The sequence below is a fragment of the Epargyreus clarus genome, unplaced genomic scaffold, assembly GCF_041222505.1.
Source record: "Epargyreus clarus isolate Ecla_fem2 unplaced genomic scaffold, WU_Ecla_fem_2.2 ptg000026l, whole genome shotgun sequence".
Taxonomy (NCBI): Eukaryota; Metazoa; Arthropoda; class Insecta; order Lepidoptera; family Hesperiidae; genus Epargyreus; species Epargyreus clarus.
In genome coordinates this window covers 16,460,336-16,477,623 of record NW_027332233.1, presented here as the reverse complement: position 1 = coordinate 16,477,623, position 17,288 = coordinate 16,460,336, and the positions used below count along the sequence as shown (strand labels likewise).

Genomic DNA, 17,288 nt, shown 5'->3' with positions numbered 1-17,288 from the left:
GTATAAATTGGATATACGCGTCTCATTACTTTAAGGTATATATACACATATATATATACATGTATTTGAAATTTGAAGTGTCAGTACTATAATATAAAACTCAACTAAAATAATACCGATATTCCTTTCTGGCAAAATAGTAGTGAATGTTTAGAAAAACACGTGTAGCTAATAAATGTAGTTTAAGTCGTAATTTAATCGTAGGCTAAGACACATCGAGGAATCCTGTTCTTTATATAGTTATGTATGATAAAAGTATTCCAGTTCACGTGATTTATGGTCATACTATACTCTCCAAAATGTAATAACCATGTGCCTACTCTAACTTGTTTTAATCAGGTACAAATTAAGAAGTGCTAAAAATTGGTGCTATGACAGTATTAATTTAAGTAATATTATGTATTTAATGTAATGTCTCCCACAGAAAATGAAAATAAATTAATTTACTATTTTACCATGCTTATAAACCCCTTACCTTTTTTCTATGGTTTTAACCAAGTAAGAATGCGTAATCAAGCCTATTTAACAATATATGTACTACGAAAACATATATTCTATAAGACCAGATTTTACTTATAATAAATTAGTAAAAAAGATTTCAAATATTGCCGACTATACAATGAAGGAAACTTTTAGTGATAGTATGATAGATAGCCATTGATTATAATTTATCCTAAGCGAACTGTTTGAACTTGTGCTTAGATCTATGTGTATAATAATGCGTATTATTTAAAATTATATCATGGCCTATAAAAGCAGGACATAGCAATCCAAATATTTTATTAAACATTTATATAATTTCAGCTGTAACACAGTAATTAACGAATTTTGGCTATGAGTTCTGTATATGAGTCCTGCTACTCGATATTAATAATAGGAAGACAAGGATTGTCGCTATTCCGATGTATTCAAATAACTCATTTTTTACACACATTTTGGAGAGTTATAGGATGCTGTAAAAGGGATGGAAAGACTTTTAATTCTCAATCGACACATTCAGTAAGACTTAGGGAGCCATCCTATTTATGAGACAGAATAATAATAATTATGAGTATAAAATAAATTGTACTTTCGGAGCAAGTTACGATGATTCGCGCCCACGGAACATCACTACCGCCCTTACTAACTTAGAAAATGTTAATTAAGTGATATTATTATGTAATATAAAATACGAATTTTAAACGAAAAAACGTTGAGACGTTGACATTTTCCGTTTGATTTTGACCTTGTAAATATATTTGCTATATGATTTATTAAATGAATGTAACATATTATTAATGAAAGAAAATAGATGACACAAATTTTCTTCTTTGTTTTATTTTCCCGTGAACATGTGAAAGAAAAATATACCTATTACCTACCCAACATTTTATCCACAAAGTTTATTTATCCAGAAGTAGTACTAAGTCTCGGTAGTGATTTGCAGGTGTCCATAAACTGTATTAACTACTCCATGCATGTATGTGTGACCTCCAGGTCACTGCATAATTATTGCTTATCCCTAAAGAACAAATTATTCATATACTAAACACCTACAATAATGAAAAACTATTTGACCGATTCTAATAATTATTTCACGATTACGATTGCACGATTTTTAGGTTTTTTAACGATATTATTTAAAAAGCTATGCTATGCTTATAGTTTAAGTTACGATTGAACTTCTAGTTAAAGCCAATGAAAAATAGATCTGCCATAACAACGTTAAGTTGTGGTGCTCTCTAGTGTTGAGAGTATAGCAGAAACTTCCTCCTCAGGGACCAGCATTGGAGGCGGGTGACGCTCCTTATTAAAATAACCAATCTTAACCAATTTTTGCTTACTTAAATATTCAAATTAGGAACTGCGATACATATAATTTGATTATTTATTTATTATTACTAACGAGCATAATACTGATACTATTAAGGGTTGATTATAGATATCTCATGAACACTTCCAAGTACAATAAAAAGTGGAGCTCATTCAATAGACAGTATTTTTGTATTATTTCTTCTTTCACAAAATATTTATTTTCTCTGAAAAATAGCGACATCTGTATGAAAACTTACGAAGTACGTTACACACTGTTCCAAGCTCTATCATTTTGCACATTATTATCTCAGAAACAATGCAGTGGTTCCGATCATTCATGTAAGAGGTCGTTGTTAACTGAGCTGATCTTACAAAATAAACATTGTTTACGTTATTGACAGGTTTACGTAAAATTTATTGAAAAAAAAATAATATTTGTAATAATACTATCGGTACGAGGTCACAAGATAATTAAAATTTATAAATACATAAAAGTTTTCTTTATTATAATACTTAAGTACATAGAATAAATGAGCTCTGACATTTTTCCTTCAACATAATATGAAATATTTTAATAACCGCAGTTTTTTTTTTTATAATATAAGAGTAGCAGACGAGCATGCAGTCCACCTGATGGTAAGTGGCTACTGCCGCCCATGGGCATCTGTAATCAAACCCAGATAGCATTAGATATTCCTACCTGAGATCGGCCACAGATGCGCCGCTACCCCTGAGGACTAAGCTGGAACGCCTCGGAAAAGTCTGTCTGCAGTTACTTAAGGAGTTTCTTTCGCCGCTTCTTCTCCATAACGAAACACCTTGTGAAGTGGTGGTAGTTGCTTTGACATTCAAAAAGTGATCTGTAAAGAACCTATTTTGAATAAAAAATTTTGATTTGATTTGATTTGATTTAAGTCATGATAGTAAAATGAAAATATGCAATTACGATAAATGTAATACAAAGTAGGGAGTTAAGTAGATAAATCTGTACTCTCACTTCGTCTTTTTATAACAAACTTGGCAAAATCATCTTTTTCAGGATTAAACGACTTCGTTTTTTCACATTGTGCAGCAGCCGCGGCCTGCTGGATCTGCTCGCCGTAGGCCTTGACCTCATCTCTCTTCAATTCCACCATATACTTCCTCGATTCCATTATAACAAAAGCGTCGTCGCGTGCCATCGACCACACACTCGGTTTTATTCGCGGCAGCATATTATGCCCCACGAAAACTCCGTGGAACAATCCCTGGAATTGCGGCTTATGGGGATAATGGTCCAAAGCGGAAAGGGACAAGAAATGAACCTTACCAAAATCTACGTAGATGTACGTGTCACGATCTTCACGCAAGTGCAAGGGAGCTTCTGGACCGCTCTCAGAAATTTTTACATCTAGGTCGCTCATCACCACCGCTCCCAAATTCTGCTGACTGTCCAGATTCAAAGTATTCACGTCAAATTTCTCCCGATTCTCCAACTCATAAAGCATTCGCATGATATTCCTTTCAGATATATCCGTGGCACGTTTAAAATTAACTCCATGCGTGGATTTAAGCATATCTTTGTCTTCACAATTCAACCCGTACGCTATATACGGTGACGTGACCATATCTCCAAGATAACCGCGATGTAGATATCTGTCTCCGCACTTATAAACTCCGGCCGCGAATGAAACATTGGGACGACAGACTTCAGTCTCCAACCAGGTAAAAGCGACGCCGTGTTCTCGAAAATGCTTGTATTCTTGAAAGCATATCTGGCTTGCTACTTCCTTCATGCGCATGTGATAATCCCAGTCGTAGACGCCAGCTCTATTATCATATCTGACTCCAAGACTGTGCCTAATCCTATGCTCCCAAAGTTCGCACGCGTTGAACTGATTAGTGTTACCCGTTGTCCAGAAGTTGAAAAGATTTTCCATGTAATCTCGTTCACGGAATTTCATCTGTTCTAAAGAAATACTCGGAAGAAGACAGCTCATGTACTCCAGGTTGGTCACCATACCGACCAGCTGCCGGGCCTTTGCAATTAAGTATCTTGACGTTGAGGGTCGCAGAAGAAGATTCCCGTACACCTCCATTAGGCGTCTCGTTTTATCTAAAAGACCGCATCTGTTAGTTTTTTCCAGTGCTAAAGAGAGGAGTAAAATCTGTCGAGCCACAAGTTCCGTACAGCCATCAACCACGAAGATATTCATGTATCGCCTGCTGTGTCGATACGCTTGGGCCAAGGTTTTAATAAGATGCCTGGCATCAGTTCCGCCGATCACCAAGAAATTTAGTTCGTATGCACCTTCATCACCGTGCCTGAGATACTCCTTTTGCAAGTCGAGCGCAGGACTGATGCCCCAAAACATTTTTACACGCGTATTGTTGTAACGAGTGACAGCGAAGGAATGACGATTTTCAATGTCATGGCGACGTAAACAAATGGTTGATGAGGCGTGTCACTAGGGCGTTGCTAAGCAACCATCTATTTATGCATATTGTCATATCCTTTTTTATCTACCTGCCTAGCCGACCTGCGCACGTTTGATTAATTAACTACAATCCGCTGGTTCTAGATAACTGATCAAGTGGCAATAATAAGCAAGAAGCACTTTATAATATGCAAATATAGGCACGATATGTGAACTAATATGCTAAATAAGAAGGTTAAATCTATCCGTCCTCGTTATAAAAATATATTTTGTGTTATTTTATCTCGCTAATGAATGGAAATAGCTAATACATACGTAGGCCACCTGATGTTATGTAGTCACTACCATCCAGGGATATTTATAATCAATTCCATATAGATTGGCAGAAGCATCCAAGGTCAATCACAAATGCTTTATAACTGACCTAAAGAAGTAAATCAGACTCCTTCAATGTAACACACCAATGCAGTCTACCACTATAAGAATTCGATTTCTGACCAAACATGCATCTAAACCATGAATTTAGATTTCTGAAGGTATCGGGAAGTTACTTGAGTGTTCGCTATTGACTAAATTCACGCGTCCATCCATGCTTCGCAAGATACGTGGCGCCGGCACGATTGTTATCATTAGATACCAGTGCAGTGCCTGTATAACGATGTAACGGATGATGTACATAAATAATTGTAAGATAATACAATCCTCGTTCTAGCAGATGAGTTAAGAACACCACCAACCCTGCCTTCCAAGTCGAGCTGCAGACTCGAATCACGCGCTGTCACTGGGCTCAAAGTAGTAGGCACGACCTTTGGCCTTTCTGAGTAGTACCTTTGCACTTCACAATACACACACGATGGCACGGCTGGTCCACGTGGAAAACATAAACGAAAGGGCAATATGGGACGTCTGTATTTTCTCGCCGAGCGAATTCTTTCAAAGAGAACTATGGTGGAAATTTAATATCTTGCCATATGCAAGTGTCAACTTATGTACGTTCGAAAAGATTTGATACGAGTTATCTACAGACATGTGTCTTGCTTTATAAAGTACCGGGTTCGAGCCCCGCCAGACAGTTTTTTTTTATTATAAGTCGCAGCCGAGCACGAAGTCCACTTGATGTAAGTGGCTACTACCGATCCCAGATAGGATTACATATTCCTAGCTGAGATTAGCCACCGATGCGCCGCTACCCCTGAGGACTAACATGGAACGCCTTACCACACCACCAGCGCACATGTTAGTATATTTGTCTGTCCATGGCACGACGCAGAGAAACTAATTGAATTTAACCTATTTGAAGGTGGTAGAACTCTTTGTGGTTCGACTCAGGTGGCACCACCGCCACACCTATTTCTACCTAATAGCATATAAACAGCAGTGTTAGGCGCTGCTGTGTTCCGTTTTGAAGGGTGTGGTAAGGGTGACAGACTTTTCCGAGGCGTTCCAGCTTAGTCCTCAAGGGTAGCGGCGCATCTGTGACCGACCTCAGGTAGGAATATCTAATCCTATCTGGGGTTGATTACAGATGTCCATGGGCGGCAGTAGCCACTTACCATCAGGTGGACTGCATGCTCGTCTGCTACTCCTATATTATAAAAAAAAACCTAGTGTGGGGTAAGTTGTAAGTGTAGAAATCGTCTCTTTACTAGTCCCATATGAATGTAGAGTTTGCTTAAGGCTTATCGAATTGTGAATAGAGAGTCATAGGACACATTCAAGCGTATAAAAAGGAGCAGCCCATAAAACAAAAGACAAATACTTAGGTATAATAAATACGTTTTATATTCATAATATAAGTACACTATTTAAATAATCAAGTTGTAGTAAATGCGTCAATTCTTACTGCGTATAGTACAAATAACATTTAATTATTATTTTATAAATTATTTTGTTCTGTACAAGTGATATAATATTAAACTTATTATACCTAATTATTTACAATACTAATATAAATAAATAATATATTCGATCAATTACATAGTTAAACTTCGGTAGAGCTGTAGCGCGATCTATTTTTAAATAATAGTACGTCCGTTGCTTTGCTTTATTACATAGAAATATCTTTTAAAATTAATAAACATTTGGTAATATTTTTAAAACCTAACGCTTAGGCAATATTTTCTAAACGGCATGTAAAGTTAAATATTTATAGTCTCCGTAACAAATATAGCAATAACAACTAATTCAAATATAACCTTATACACAACAGACATTCTTAGAATTTTTATAACGTTAGAGGTACCTTTCTCAGATGTTTTTAATTGAACTTTTATTAATATTTATTGAATCATGCTAAAATCATATTTGTGATTTACCCAACAATATTAAACGCTCGACACAACATTAGAGGATCGTCTTTAACACCGTAGTGATACAAACGAAACCAATTACTATTGATTTACTTTACTATAAATTTACATAACAATATGAAAAAACGGACTAGAGACCGACGACAGGAACTAAAAACGAAAATAATACTATATGTGTAAGGATTCGAAACTATTCAAGTACCCTCTCTTTGGCTTCTTTCTATAAGGCATTTGTTGCAACCGTGCATTTGCTGCAGTCGGCATTACCCAAGCCGCGCACGCCATTCATTAAATATTATATTTTCAAATCAATTAGCCAACAAGGGCGCCGCGTACTCATTCAAATTAAGTAGTTTCAGCGCATCTCATTCATTACAATCAAGTAACGGTTTTAGACAATATAATCATTACTCCATAATTCTAGAAATGTGCCGAGTCAGGACGACTCGAGTCAGTACTCGCGTACTTACATAAACTCGCATACTCGAGTACTAATAAGTGGTACTCGAGTACCAGTGATACTTGAATACTGACGGTACTCGTACACTGACTCCAGTCTCATATACCTTATATAGGCATACGAGTGAATACAGCAGCAATTGCGCAAGTAACAACTTGTTTAATTTTGTTTAGTTTAGGCACCCTTTTTTTTGGATTCGTGCTATTGGACTGTGTTACAAAGTACTCGAGTGCTTCGTAACTAACTCGACACTGTGAATACTCTGGACTCGAGTACTGACTCGATTCTTTTTTATATGAGTACTTAAGTACTCGAATACCAAAAATGGCCGACTCGGCACATCATTACAAAATTCGGTTTTATTTATCGCTAATAGTGTATGTAGCAAGAAACCGTCAAGAGAACTTGGAGTCGTCGCTGGAGAGCGAGCGCGGCGCGGCGGGCTTGCCGGCCGGCGCGGCGGGCGCGGGCGGCGCGCGGGCGCCCGTGCTGCGGTTGGTGTACGTCGACGACGTCACCGGGACCTTGCGAGTCTGTTTGATCTTCAGTTTGTTGAGCCACAGATCTCTCGTCTTCTTGTTCCCCAGGATGAAGAACAGAAACAGAATTAGACCCTGGAATGTCGTCGTGATGGTGAACAGGTAGGCCGCTCCTATGTTGAACGCGAACAGCCCGAAGATCCAGGGAAGCCCAAAGAGAAAGACCAGCAAGCAACTGACGGAAGCGCACCTGAGAGCTTCGTTCGTGTCGCCGTGCCTTTGAATGCTTCTCGAAGCGAACACGGAGCGGACTATTAGACCGAATAGCGTCCAGTTCGCGAGCAGCATTATCGCAATCGGTGCATACACGGCCAACCAGAGCCCCAGGCCGGTGGGATAGCAGAACGATCCTGAGGGAGTCTTCTCCTCGAATCGTCCCGAATACGAGTGCGGCGCGACCGCCAGAAGAATGCCGACGACGGCGCAGGGGACCCCGTAGGCGAACGCGGAGGCCCTCAACAGCTTGTGAGAGGCATCTCGCGTGAACACGAGGACCAGCCGCCGGTACGACACGACCGCGGCGACCAGCATCCAGCAGAACGAAGTCAGCACCGAATAGTGCAGCGCGATGCCGACGAGCATGCACGCCACGTTGTAGTGGTCGAACCTCGCGAACACGACGACCAGGAAGCAGGTCACCATGACGGCGATGGACGCGCAGAGCTGGAGCCAGATCTTGTTGCTGAAGTCGCGGCGCCAGGTGCGGAAGAGCGCGGCGGTGAGCGCGACGAGCGCGAGGCCGAGCGCGGAGAGGCAGCAGCCGAGCACGGAGAGCAGCTCGAGCGCGGCCTCGTGGCGCGCGGGGAACGCGGTGCGCGGGACGAGGATCTCCGCGAAGTGCGTGAGGTGGTCGCAGCGGCAGGTGTCGAGCGCGCCGCCGCGGCCGCGCAGCAGCCGGCAGCCCGCGCGCGACCACTCGCCGCCGCCGTCCGAGTCGAACTGCCAGAACGCGCACGCGCGGCTCTCGTTCCTACCGATGTTTGTTGTCATTGGACTTATGTGGATGTCGATTACCTGGGAATTATTCGAGTTTAATGTAGAGAGTATCATGTTTAGCTGCATATATGTAACAGAAAAGGACTGAGGACGACTAAATTTCATCCCCTTATTGTATATGCTATGACTTACAACACGAAATCCAGCATCACAAACAATATAATGATAGCTTAGTCAATTACTATTTCCTTTGACATGACAAAAAATATATTGAGGAAATCAGAGAGTGTTCCATATCTACTTTAAAATTTGTATGAAATCTATAAATCACTATTTATAAGAGACTATTACCAACTTCATTCAAGAACCTCCTTATTTGTGAGATTGTAAAAAAATTATGAATATATACTATATGTTATACTTAACTAAGGAGGAATTTGATAATGAAGATATTTAACAAAAAAAATACGGCAACAATTTAGCTACTAAATAAAAGTCCTCTACCTCCCCGTCGGCGAACTGCGTGAGGTTCTGCACGTTGACGCTGAAGACGCGGCTGTTGACGCGGAGGCTGTCGCGGCGGAAGGCGCGGTCGTTGCGGAACACCACGAAGCTGACGCGGCGCGCCGAGTGCGCCACCGACGCCGGCAGCTGCACCACCGCCTCGTTCTTGTCCGCCTCCAGGGTTGTCGAGTTCGCGGGCTCTGGGTGATACAACGATAATAGGTAAAGTAGATGATTTGATGACTATGCCTTATAAATGAATCGTCAGAACCAGAACATGGCGTAATGTGATCTATCACATTTTATAATATAGGAATAGCAAACGAACATGCAGTACATCTGATGTTAAGTAGCTACTGCCCATCGACATCTGCAATCAATCCAAAACCAGACCTGAAGAAAAATTGCTAACTAGATGCATATCCAGAATATTGGTATGAAGTGTGCCATTGTACCCATAAAAAAAATCGCGCAAGATTATTATTTTTTTTAATTTATAGCAATAGAAAAGGAAGGGATTAGAAACGCAGACATCAGCATTGGGAGACATTCAAAACCACTAAGCTATCATAAACCTACCTCTCATAATCTCAAAGGTGTCGTTAGTGAACTCGTCGTTATCCCGGTTGGCGATGCGTATCCCCTGTATGGGCGCGTCGGGCGCGGCGTCCCCGACCAGCAGCGCCACGTTGCTGGCCACCGCCGCCGCCGTGTGCGCGCCGTGCAGCTCCACCGCGGAGCCCAGCTGGTCCAGCAGGTGCAGTAGCCGACCGGGGATCTCCAGCTCGCGCTCTTCCAGGATGTCGTTTACCTGGAATATCAATTTATGCCTTTATTTTAATTGTGAGTACCACCATCGGTATAATACTATTTTGTAAGAAATATCATCATCATCATCATCATTTTCTTTTTGTTGACATACAAAAGTAAGAAAGAGAGGACGCTATATTGTCCTGTCTTTGGAATTTTTTTCCGTAATTGATAATTCATTCCTTGTTTTTCAAGGAGAATCTGGAATATAATACAATGGTTATTCGCAATAGTACCTTGTCAGCTTATCATGCAAGGAGAGAATTTTGTTTCTCTTTGTGAAGATTCATATAAGCCCTAAGCCGGGGGTTCTGGTACATATTTTTGTGCCTATGGTGCGTGAGTGATGACATATTTTTGTTTATTATAAACTGTAGTAAGCTGGCGTTACCTGATCGAAAACATTAGTAATATTCTCCATGGACACGGTATCGTTGACCAGCCGGTCCAAATCATCCAAAACTTGTTGAAGTTGATCTTCAGGCTGTAGAAGAAATAAAGAAAATCAGTAAATAGTCTTTGGTTAAATAAAACCTCATATAATATCCTTACAATTAATTTACAAAATTAAATATGGAAATTATAATATACTACATATGATAACTTTTCAAATACAATTTTGTAAGAAATATCATCATCATATTCTTTTTGTTGGCATACAAAAGTAAGAAAGAGAGAACGCTATATTGTCCTGTCTCGCTGGATAGACCGTACCTACTTTACCAACTTACTGGTATGGTCGTAGGTTCAGTTGGCATCGGAGTCGACTCAGTAGTGAACTCCGGAGTGCTTGCTGTCTCTTCAGTGACAGTCCCTTCCGTGGGTAGTGACTCCGTTATAACGGTTTCCATGGTAGTTTCGTTTTCGTCACAAGGCGTGGTGGTCTTCGAGGGCCGCCTATCGCCCTCCTCGGAGCTCTCGCTGACGTCACGGGGCTGGTTCTCCGGGGCGCGGGTCTATAAAGCGGTCACTGTTAGTTGTCGCAAGCTGTTAGTCACAAGACAGTGTACACTGTGGTAGGTTAAACGAAGGAAGTATTCAAGCTCATGATCATTCGCACTCACAGGTGATAAAAAAACGAAAAAATACAAAATAATAAATTACAGAAAGAACGCGATAAAATGTCGTAAAAGTCGTGGGAGATCCACGTAAGGACAATCTATCTTATTAAGCACAAAATTTATTTGTGGCAAAATTTACTTATTACTTCGGCACACGATAAATTAAATTATTCACAAAAATTTAGTTGTCAACCTTAATTGATCGAGTCCTCAATTGAAAACTCTTACTAAAAGTACAGATTAACTTTGATTTTGATTAGCGAGATTAATTTTGAACGCGGTCAGTGTTCTAATACACAATCTAAACACACGGCAGTCCGTAGTATAAATTATTGGGGTAAAAAAATATTGGGGTTTATATTTTACTGGATAATCCTGTCAAAAATTAACATCATATTATTTACGTGTTCAGGACGAGAATCGAATACTGAAATAAGTCCCTTGTTTTACCTGCCACTCTGTATATGGTACATTTTAATTGTATGTGATACTGTGTAATAATACTGTAACAGAAGAATTGCCAGTATTCTAAGTAAATCTGAAATTCTTGGGAGATGAGTATATCAGTTTTGAAATATAATTGGACGCAACCGTAATAATATTGTTATTTTAAAATATCACAACTACAACTTATAAACGCTATATTATAACAAATTATTTTGTTTAATTTTTAGGTATTAGACGATGATTTTTTTAAATATGAAAAAAGAAAGTTTTTTTCGAATGATAGCATTTACATAAAATGATGTGTACGTATATACGAGTATGTTAGTTATGTACTTATGTGTGTAGTTTATAATTTGAGTAGGATGCAATATGTCAATAAACAAAAGCATAAACAAACTTACAGAAATGCCAGTGGGTACCAGCGTAGGCATAAGCATAGTAACGTCGTCGGTAAAGCGCAGTACCAATTTCTCCGTGGAGGAGCGCAGGCAGCCCTCCCGCGCCCACATCGACCACTGCACCCCCTCGTTGAAGTCGCCGATACACTTGTATGTCACGCAGTCCAAAGTGACGCTCCCGCCTATAATAATTATTAAACATTGTTGTTTTCAAATATGCTATATAACGGTAGGATGCTATATTTTTCGATTTATTAAACAGCATTGGAATATAAACGCCTGACGAATGTTATATGAAATATAAATATATACTAACAGTCTCTTGTAGTATAACTGTTTGTTATTTACAACGTTGTACGTGTTATATCGCGCTATATATCGCACTACATTAAGAAATAATGTAAGGCAAAATCTTGAACTTAAATGTGTCGTTTAAGTGTGTCGTATAAGCGAAGATAAATATTGATTTTACGGGACCCTCTAATGCCAGGGGCCCATACCCAGGGCCCCCTGCACCCTTAGGGTAAAAACGAAATACGGAAATAGGAAGTGATTTAAAAGTTCACTCATTCAGACTGGATTTAAAAAGAAACCCACAGTGACTTCTTGTATGACGTATATTACATAATTAGATACCTTCGAACCACTCGCATAGCGTAAGCATCGCAAAAGTTATATGTTCTGAATACACACTAAAATAATTTCGAAAACACAGAATCTCATATTTTTGTTTCGTTACGCAGATGTACTTATAGATAATGCGGTAACATTGCAAATAAGATAACTAAGCCATTGATAAACTAACCTAAGGCACTCGTATAACAATGGTTACAATAATTACACCTCAAAACACAATACGTAGTAACGGATATTACGACATAATAATATCAAGTTAATCAACTTGGGGAAATCCGCTGATTGGCAGGGAAATACCTGGAGCAAACTACTATCCCAGGCAGCACAAGAACCCAAGACTGTTCTACTACTAGACACGGATCTCAGTTTAAAAAATATTTAAGGCATATTTCACCATGCTAGTAAGTGAAGAGTTAAAGACTTCTTCTTTCTTGTCAATTCTGAGGTGTAGGTGGTCGCCTTACATGTTAGTCAGCCGGCATCCACACATTTCTCTTGAAACGCAAGAAGTGCACGCCTTTACTTTCTATACCACCACTACTACTTTATTTACTACCTTTAATTACTATTATAAGCGAACTATCAGGCAGATGTATACGTAAACTGATAATTAATTTCTAATGCATGACCATTAAACCTTTAAAGCCGGGGACCTGCTCCGATCCGAAATTCTTCGGGAAACAAGTACGAATAAACAAAAGATTGCGCAGCCGAGGAATCTAACAAGCTATTACGATTGAAGTAGTTTTCGCTAGTAATTTTAACTCTAACGTAATATATTTTCTGCGTCAGCACAACAAATATAAGCTCTCTATAATCATGCAATTAGGCATACGGCAAGAATGTCCCAACCCTAATTATCGTCACGACCGAACAGCGGATGGAATTAATTGTTCATGTTAAGGCCATGTTGATCTTTAAACATTATAAATCCTTATTACTTACGTAATTTGCTTATTCATTGCAATTATTAATTATTATTAATTTATTAATGATTTATTTAAATGCTTTATACTAACACATTACAATACTATTGTCCTCTTCACTTCGTCCTTACTAATATTATAAATCCGAAAGTAACTCTGTCTGTCTGGTTGTCTCTTCTTCACGCCCAAACCACTGAACTGATTTTAATGAAATTTTGTACAAAGATAGTCTGAGACCCGAGAAAGGAAATAGGATAGCTTTTATCCCGGATATCCCACGGGAACTAGGGATGGCGATCTAAGATCGATAAATCGGAGAATCGATCTTTTGGACCCAAAACATCGATTATTTTAATCGATATTAGTAAGGATTGAATCGTAAATAACCGTAACCTATGCATTTGATCAAGTGATGATCTTTCGCAAAGTTGAAGGTACGTTTTATGTATGTTAGTATGTTATATTATTTTTTTTTAAACGCGGGCGAAGCCGCGGGCAAAAGCTAGTTCTAAATAATATGAGGGAAGGGCAAATAAGTTAGGTACTATTTTTTGTGAATTATGAAAAACAGAAGCACTGTTTTTCAGAAGTAAGTAATCTTGGGCTATTTTGGAAGTCGGAAGACTATTTTGAAACCATTGATACAGAATATAAGATGATATGCATCAAAACTTTAGGAGAAAGAAAATAAAACAACAAGGAATACCTAAAAATAGCCACACAAGAACAATAAAATCGACACAAATAAACATCTCCTTAATAGTCCTCTACAAATGAATGACAATGTAATTATCAGGACATTCGCACCTCTTAACCCTTGATCTCGGAGATGATAATTAGATCATCGTCGACCTACTCAAGCCTTGCTTAGGACGGTGACTCATTAAGGCACGTTACATCTGATTCCGATTCATTGTTCTCATGATAAGCTATTTGCTCGTCATATTTGTAGAATGCGGTGTGTTGAGAACAAGTAGGCGAGGACAAGCACTCTCTCTTGCATTGTTGTTACATACAAGGTGATATTTTCAACGATTCTTCCATTCGTAAGTACAAGGAATAGTAAAATGCTTAGAAGAGCCATGAGGCCGGTTACGATCTAGACTAAAAGTACAAAACATTATGGTGTGATTTATAATAACCTATTTTCAGGCTGGAACTCGGACAATTTCGTTTTTGGAGAAAAACACCTACCTATCCCACACATGCCTCACGTTTACGTTGTTTTTTTTAAAAAAAATACAAATAAATGATTACCTTATATTACCTAATTACCTATTTTTTTTATTTTTTATATTATGATTATTTATTATTTTCCTTTGCTGTTTTATTTTCAATCAGCTCTTCCATTCTATTTTAGTCTCCTTCTTTTACTTGTGCTTAGTTTATGCTATATTTTATTTATTCCAACATGTTTATGCTATTTATTTTATAAGCGATAGCGATAAGACCGCCTTTTGTATTGTCTTTTAAATTAGTTATCTACTTTTTATATGTGTCTTCTTTTATTGGGTACAATAAAGAGTATTGATTTGATTTGATTTGATAATATATATAGCCACCACCAGGTTTTATTAAAGCACTTAACGACCAAAAAAGTAATTATTAATAAATTATATAATTAGTTCACTCACCCATTGCGGTTTCGGGGACAATCTCTGAATGATCCGTCAGAAATTGCTTACAATAATACACTGGTCTCATGTAAATAACCTCAATACTGTCCCATTTTCCCGGCGCAACTGCCTCCATACCAGGGTACAAATCAACGTGAAATAGGACAGTCCTATTATCTAAATATTTCCTCTTCAAATGTGTATCCCTCACTACGTCCTCGTCCTTCGCATCGTCAATACCCTTGGCTGATTTGAAACTTTTCAAAATCTCTTCAGTGTTATTTCCGATTGGCATCTTATCATGGTATATTAAATATTTTTTTGAGTAGTATATGTACTCTTTTAGGTGTTTTCTCCATTTATGACGCCGCGTGTCAAAGTTTCCATCGTCATAGGCCCTAATACTTCTTATTTTGACTGCATACACGTTTGCAAGGGATTCTTTCTCTCGAATAAAAAGTATTTTATCGGATTCAACCGACTTGTACGTGATTGGATCTTTATAAATACACCAGTAGTAGCCATTTTCTGATTTGGGCGTTAATATAAAATTGTTATTGGGCCCCTTACGAGTCTTAACTCTATTTGGAAAATCAAAATCCGAGTCGCTGAAGCAATACAGGTCTTTTGAATCGATGTTTTCGGACACATTTAGTACCAATTTATTTTCTCTGGAAAAATAAAGATAAAATCATAAATGATAAACAGAAAAATTTGAAGATATATATTAATTTTAAAAAATCAATTTTAAGTTATACAATTTATGTGTAATATTACTACGGCAGTTTGGATCCAAAGTCCAAACCAATTATTTTCATATTACAATACTGTTAAAAGTAGCTTTTCGTTGGCGTGCAGCTTGTTTAGTACTATATATTTCGTCTTGATACAGATGTCCAATGTCCATAGATAACAGTAAGCACTTATCATCAAGTGGACTGTTTGTTTCTTCTTTATATTTATTTTTTTAGTAATTTTAAAAACAAAACTTACACATCAACATATAGCAGTATGCTAACGTTCTGAGATTTGATCGTACGTTCGCAGATGACATCGAAGAATGTGTAAGAGGAGTTGACCAGCTCCCACTGTTCGCCGCTTAGTGCGCCCAGCAGAGCGTTCATCGTTTTCGCGTCATCTATAGGGTCTTTGAAGTTCCATTCCGATTTTGGTATCTAGGTGAGAAAAATACGTTTTAATACATCGCTCGATATACTTACCTTGAAAGTAATACGTATTTTGAACGATTTTACTACGCAACTATCGCATTTTAAGTATATATCTGTTGTTCAAAAATAGATAATACTTAGTTCAAAGATAGATGTATCTGCATTTATACTTCAGGATCTGAATGTTATCCAATTAATCAAATAAAAATATAGCTAACACCCTTTAGACTGGATTGATAGGCGTTGCGTAAGTTGGTCTGCTTTATTACACTCCCCTTTGCTTTATACGATAAGCCGTTACAGCCAAATAGAGATTAAGTATATCAAAATTATAAAATATTACAGGTGTCGTTAAAACACTAACCTCCGCGTGATCGCTCAACGCATCGTATCTCAGCAAAGAATGGTCAGAAGTCGTTATCATACCCAATGGGTATATTTTGTTCTCGTAAGAGCTATGCAACCGCGGGTGGTTGGCATACCGCCATCCCCTATTCAATAATGACGAACCGCCCTTCCTTCCGCACATGTCTTGCGCCTGATTCCACCTCGCCCTGACCGGTACGATGCCAGTAGACGCAGGCATCGTACTAGTGCCAGATAGAACTGTCAAACAAGTGGGGACTGGACTAGAGAAGACCAACGAATCTTTCAAGTCTTCACAGTGTGTTTTGGTTAACTCATAACGATCACCCTTGAACGTACTCGGCGGAACGAAGCAGTACCTGTAATGCTTCTCATCACATCTGACTGCCAGGTAGCTTCGCACTGGATCTACCACCACGCACAAATCCTCTTCCACTTCGAGACTGTGATTCTGGAGTTGTACCTTATATGACGAAGACATCTCGGAACCGAAGTCATCTATAAATCTTCTATTAAGGAACGGTCCACCAGGGTAGGCATTTTTATATTCACTCCATACTGCATTCGATTTGTCAATATCGAGTTGGTTATATAAATGCAATGAAAAAATGTTGCGAGCGCAGTCTTTGTATAAATCTGAAAAGATTTCTGGCCCTTTTTTCCTATAACAGATTGTGGAGCCATCGTGGGATATTTCCTTAAAGCCAATGGGGCAAACCGAGCTACCGGATATTGCCTCTACTGTTGGTGTGTCGATCCATACTAAGAGTAATAGTACCGTTGCGTGAACCAATTGATGGAGCTGAAGCATCTGTAATTGAAAATATAATATTAAAAGTGATAATATATTGATTCAAAGAAATCTAGAAAATTCTTCGACGTACAAGATAAATAATAAGT

At 38.6% G+C, this 17,288-nt stretch overlaps 2 protein-coding genes across 5 annotated transcripts in view; both read right to left on the bottom strand.

The window, feature by feature from the left end:
* Window positions 1-2,710: 2,710 nt before the first annotated feature.
* Dnaaf3 (dynein axonemal assembly factor 3) lies at window positions 2,711-5,660 on the bottom strand. Its single transcript, XM_073088192.1, has one exon. It carries the CDS (start codon window positions 4,146-4,148, stop codon window positions 2,766-2,768), a length of 1,383 nt encoding a protein of 460 aa, XP_072944293.1. The 5' UTR covers window positions 4,149-5,660; the 3' UTR covers window positions 2,711-2,765.
* Window positions 5,661-5,970: 310 nt separating this feature from the next.
* Window positions 5,971-17,288, bottom strand: part of LOC140753238 (uncharacterized) — a 31,524-nt gene continuing 20,206 nt past the window's right edge. For 3 of the 4 annotated variants that reach the window (XM_073087712.1, XM_073087713.1, XM_073087714.1), the window contains 9 exons: window positions 16,387-17,199; window positions 15,847-16,028; window positions 14,872-15,524; window positions 11,679-11,857; window positions 10,501-10,725; window positions 10,161-10,253; window positions 9,539-9,770; window positions 8,960-9,159; window positions 5,971-8,533 (listed from right to left, as the gene is read on the bottom strand). In XM_073087712.1, coding sequence (XP_072943813.1) covers window positions 7,376-8,533; window positions 8,960-9,159; window positions 9,539-9,770; window positions 10,161-10,253; window positions 10,501-10,725; window positions 11,679-11,857; window positions 14,872-15,524; window positions 15,847-16,028; window positions 16,387-17,199 — 3,735 coding nt within the window. In that variant the 3' untranslated portion in view covers window positions 5,971-7,375. The remainder of the gene's footprint in view (window positions 8,534-8,959; window positions 9,160-9,538; window positions 9,771-10,160; window positions 10,254-10,500; window positions 10,726-11,678; window positions 11,858-14,871; window positions 15,525-15,846; window positions 16,029-16,386; window positions 17,200-17,288) is intronic. The other variant, XM_073087715.1, reaches the window with a different exon arrangement.

Coding starts and splice junctions, on each gene's coding strand:
- Dnaaf3 (XM_073088192.1), bottom strand. CDS start 4,148: ATGTTTTGGGGCATCAGTCCTGCGCTCGACTTGCAAAAGGAGTATCTC.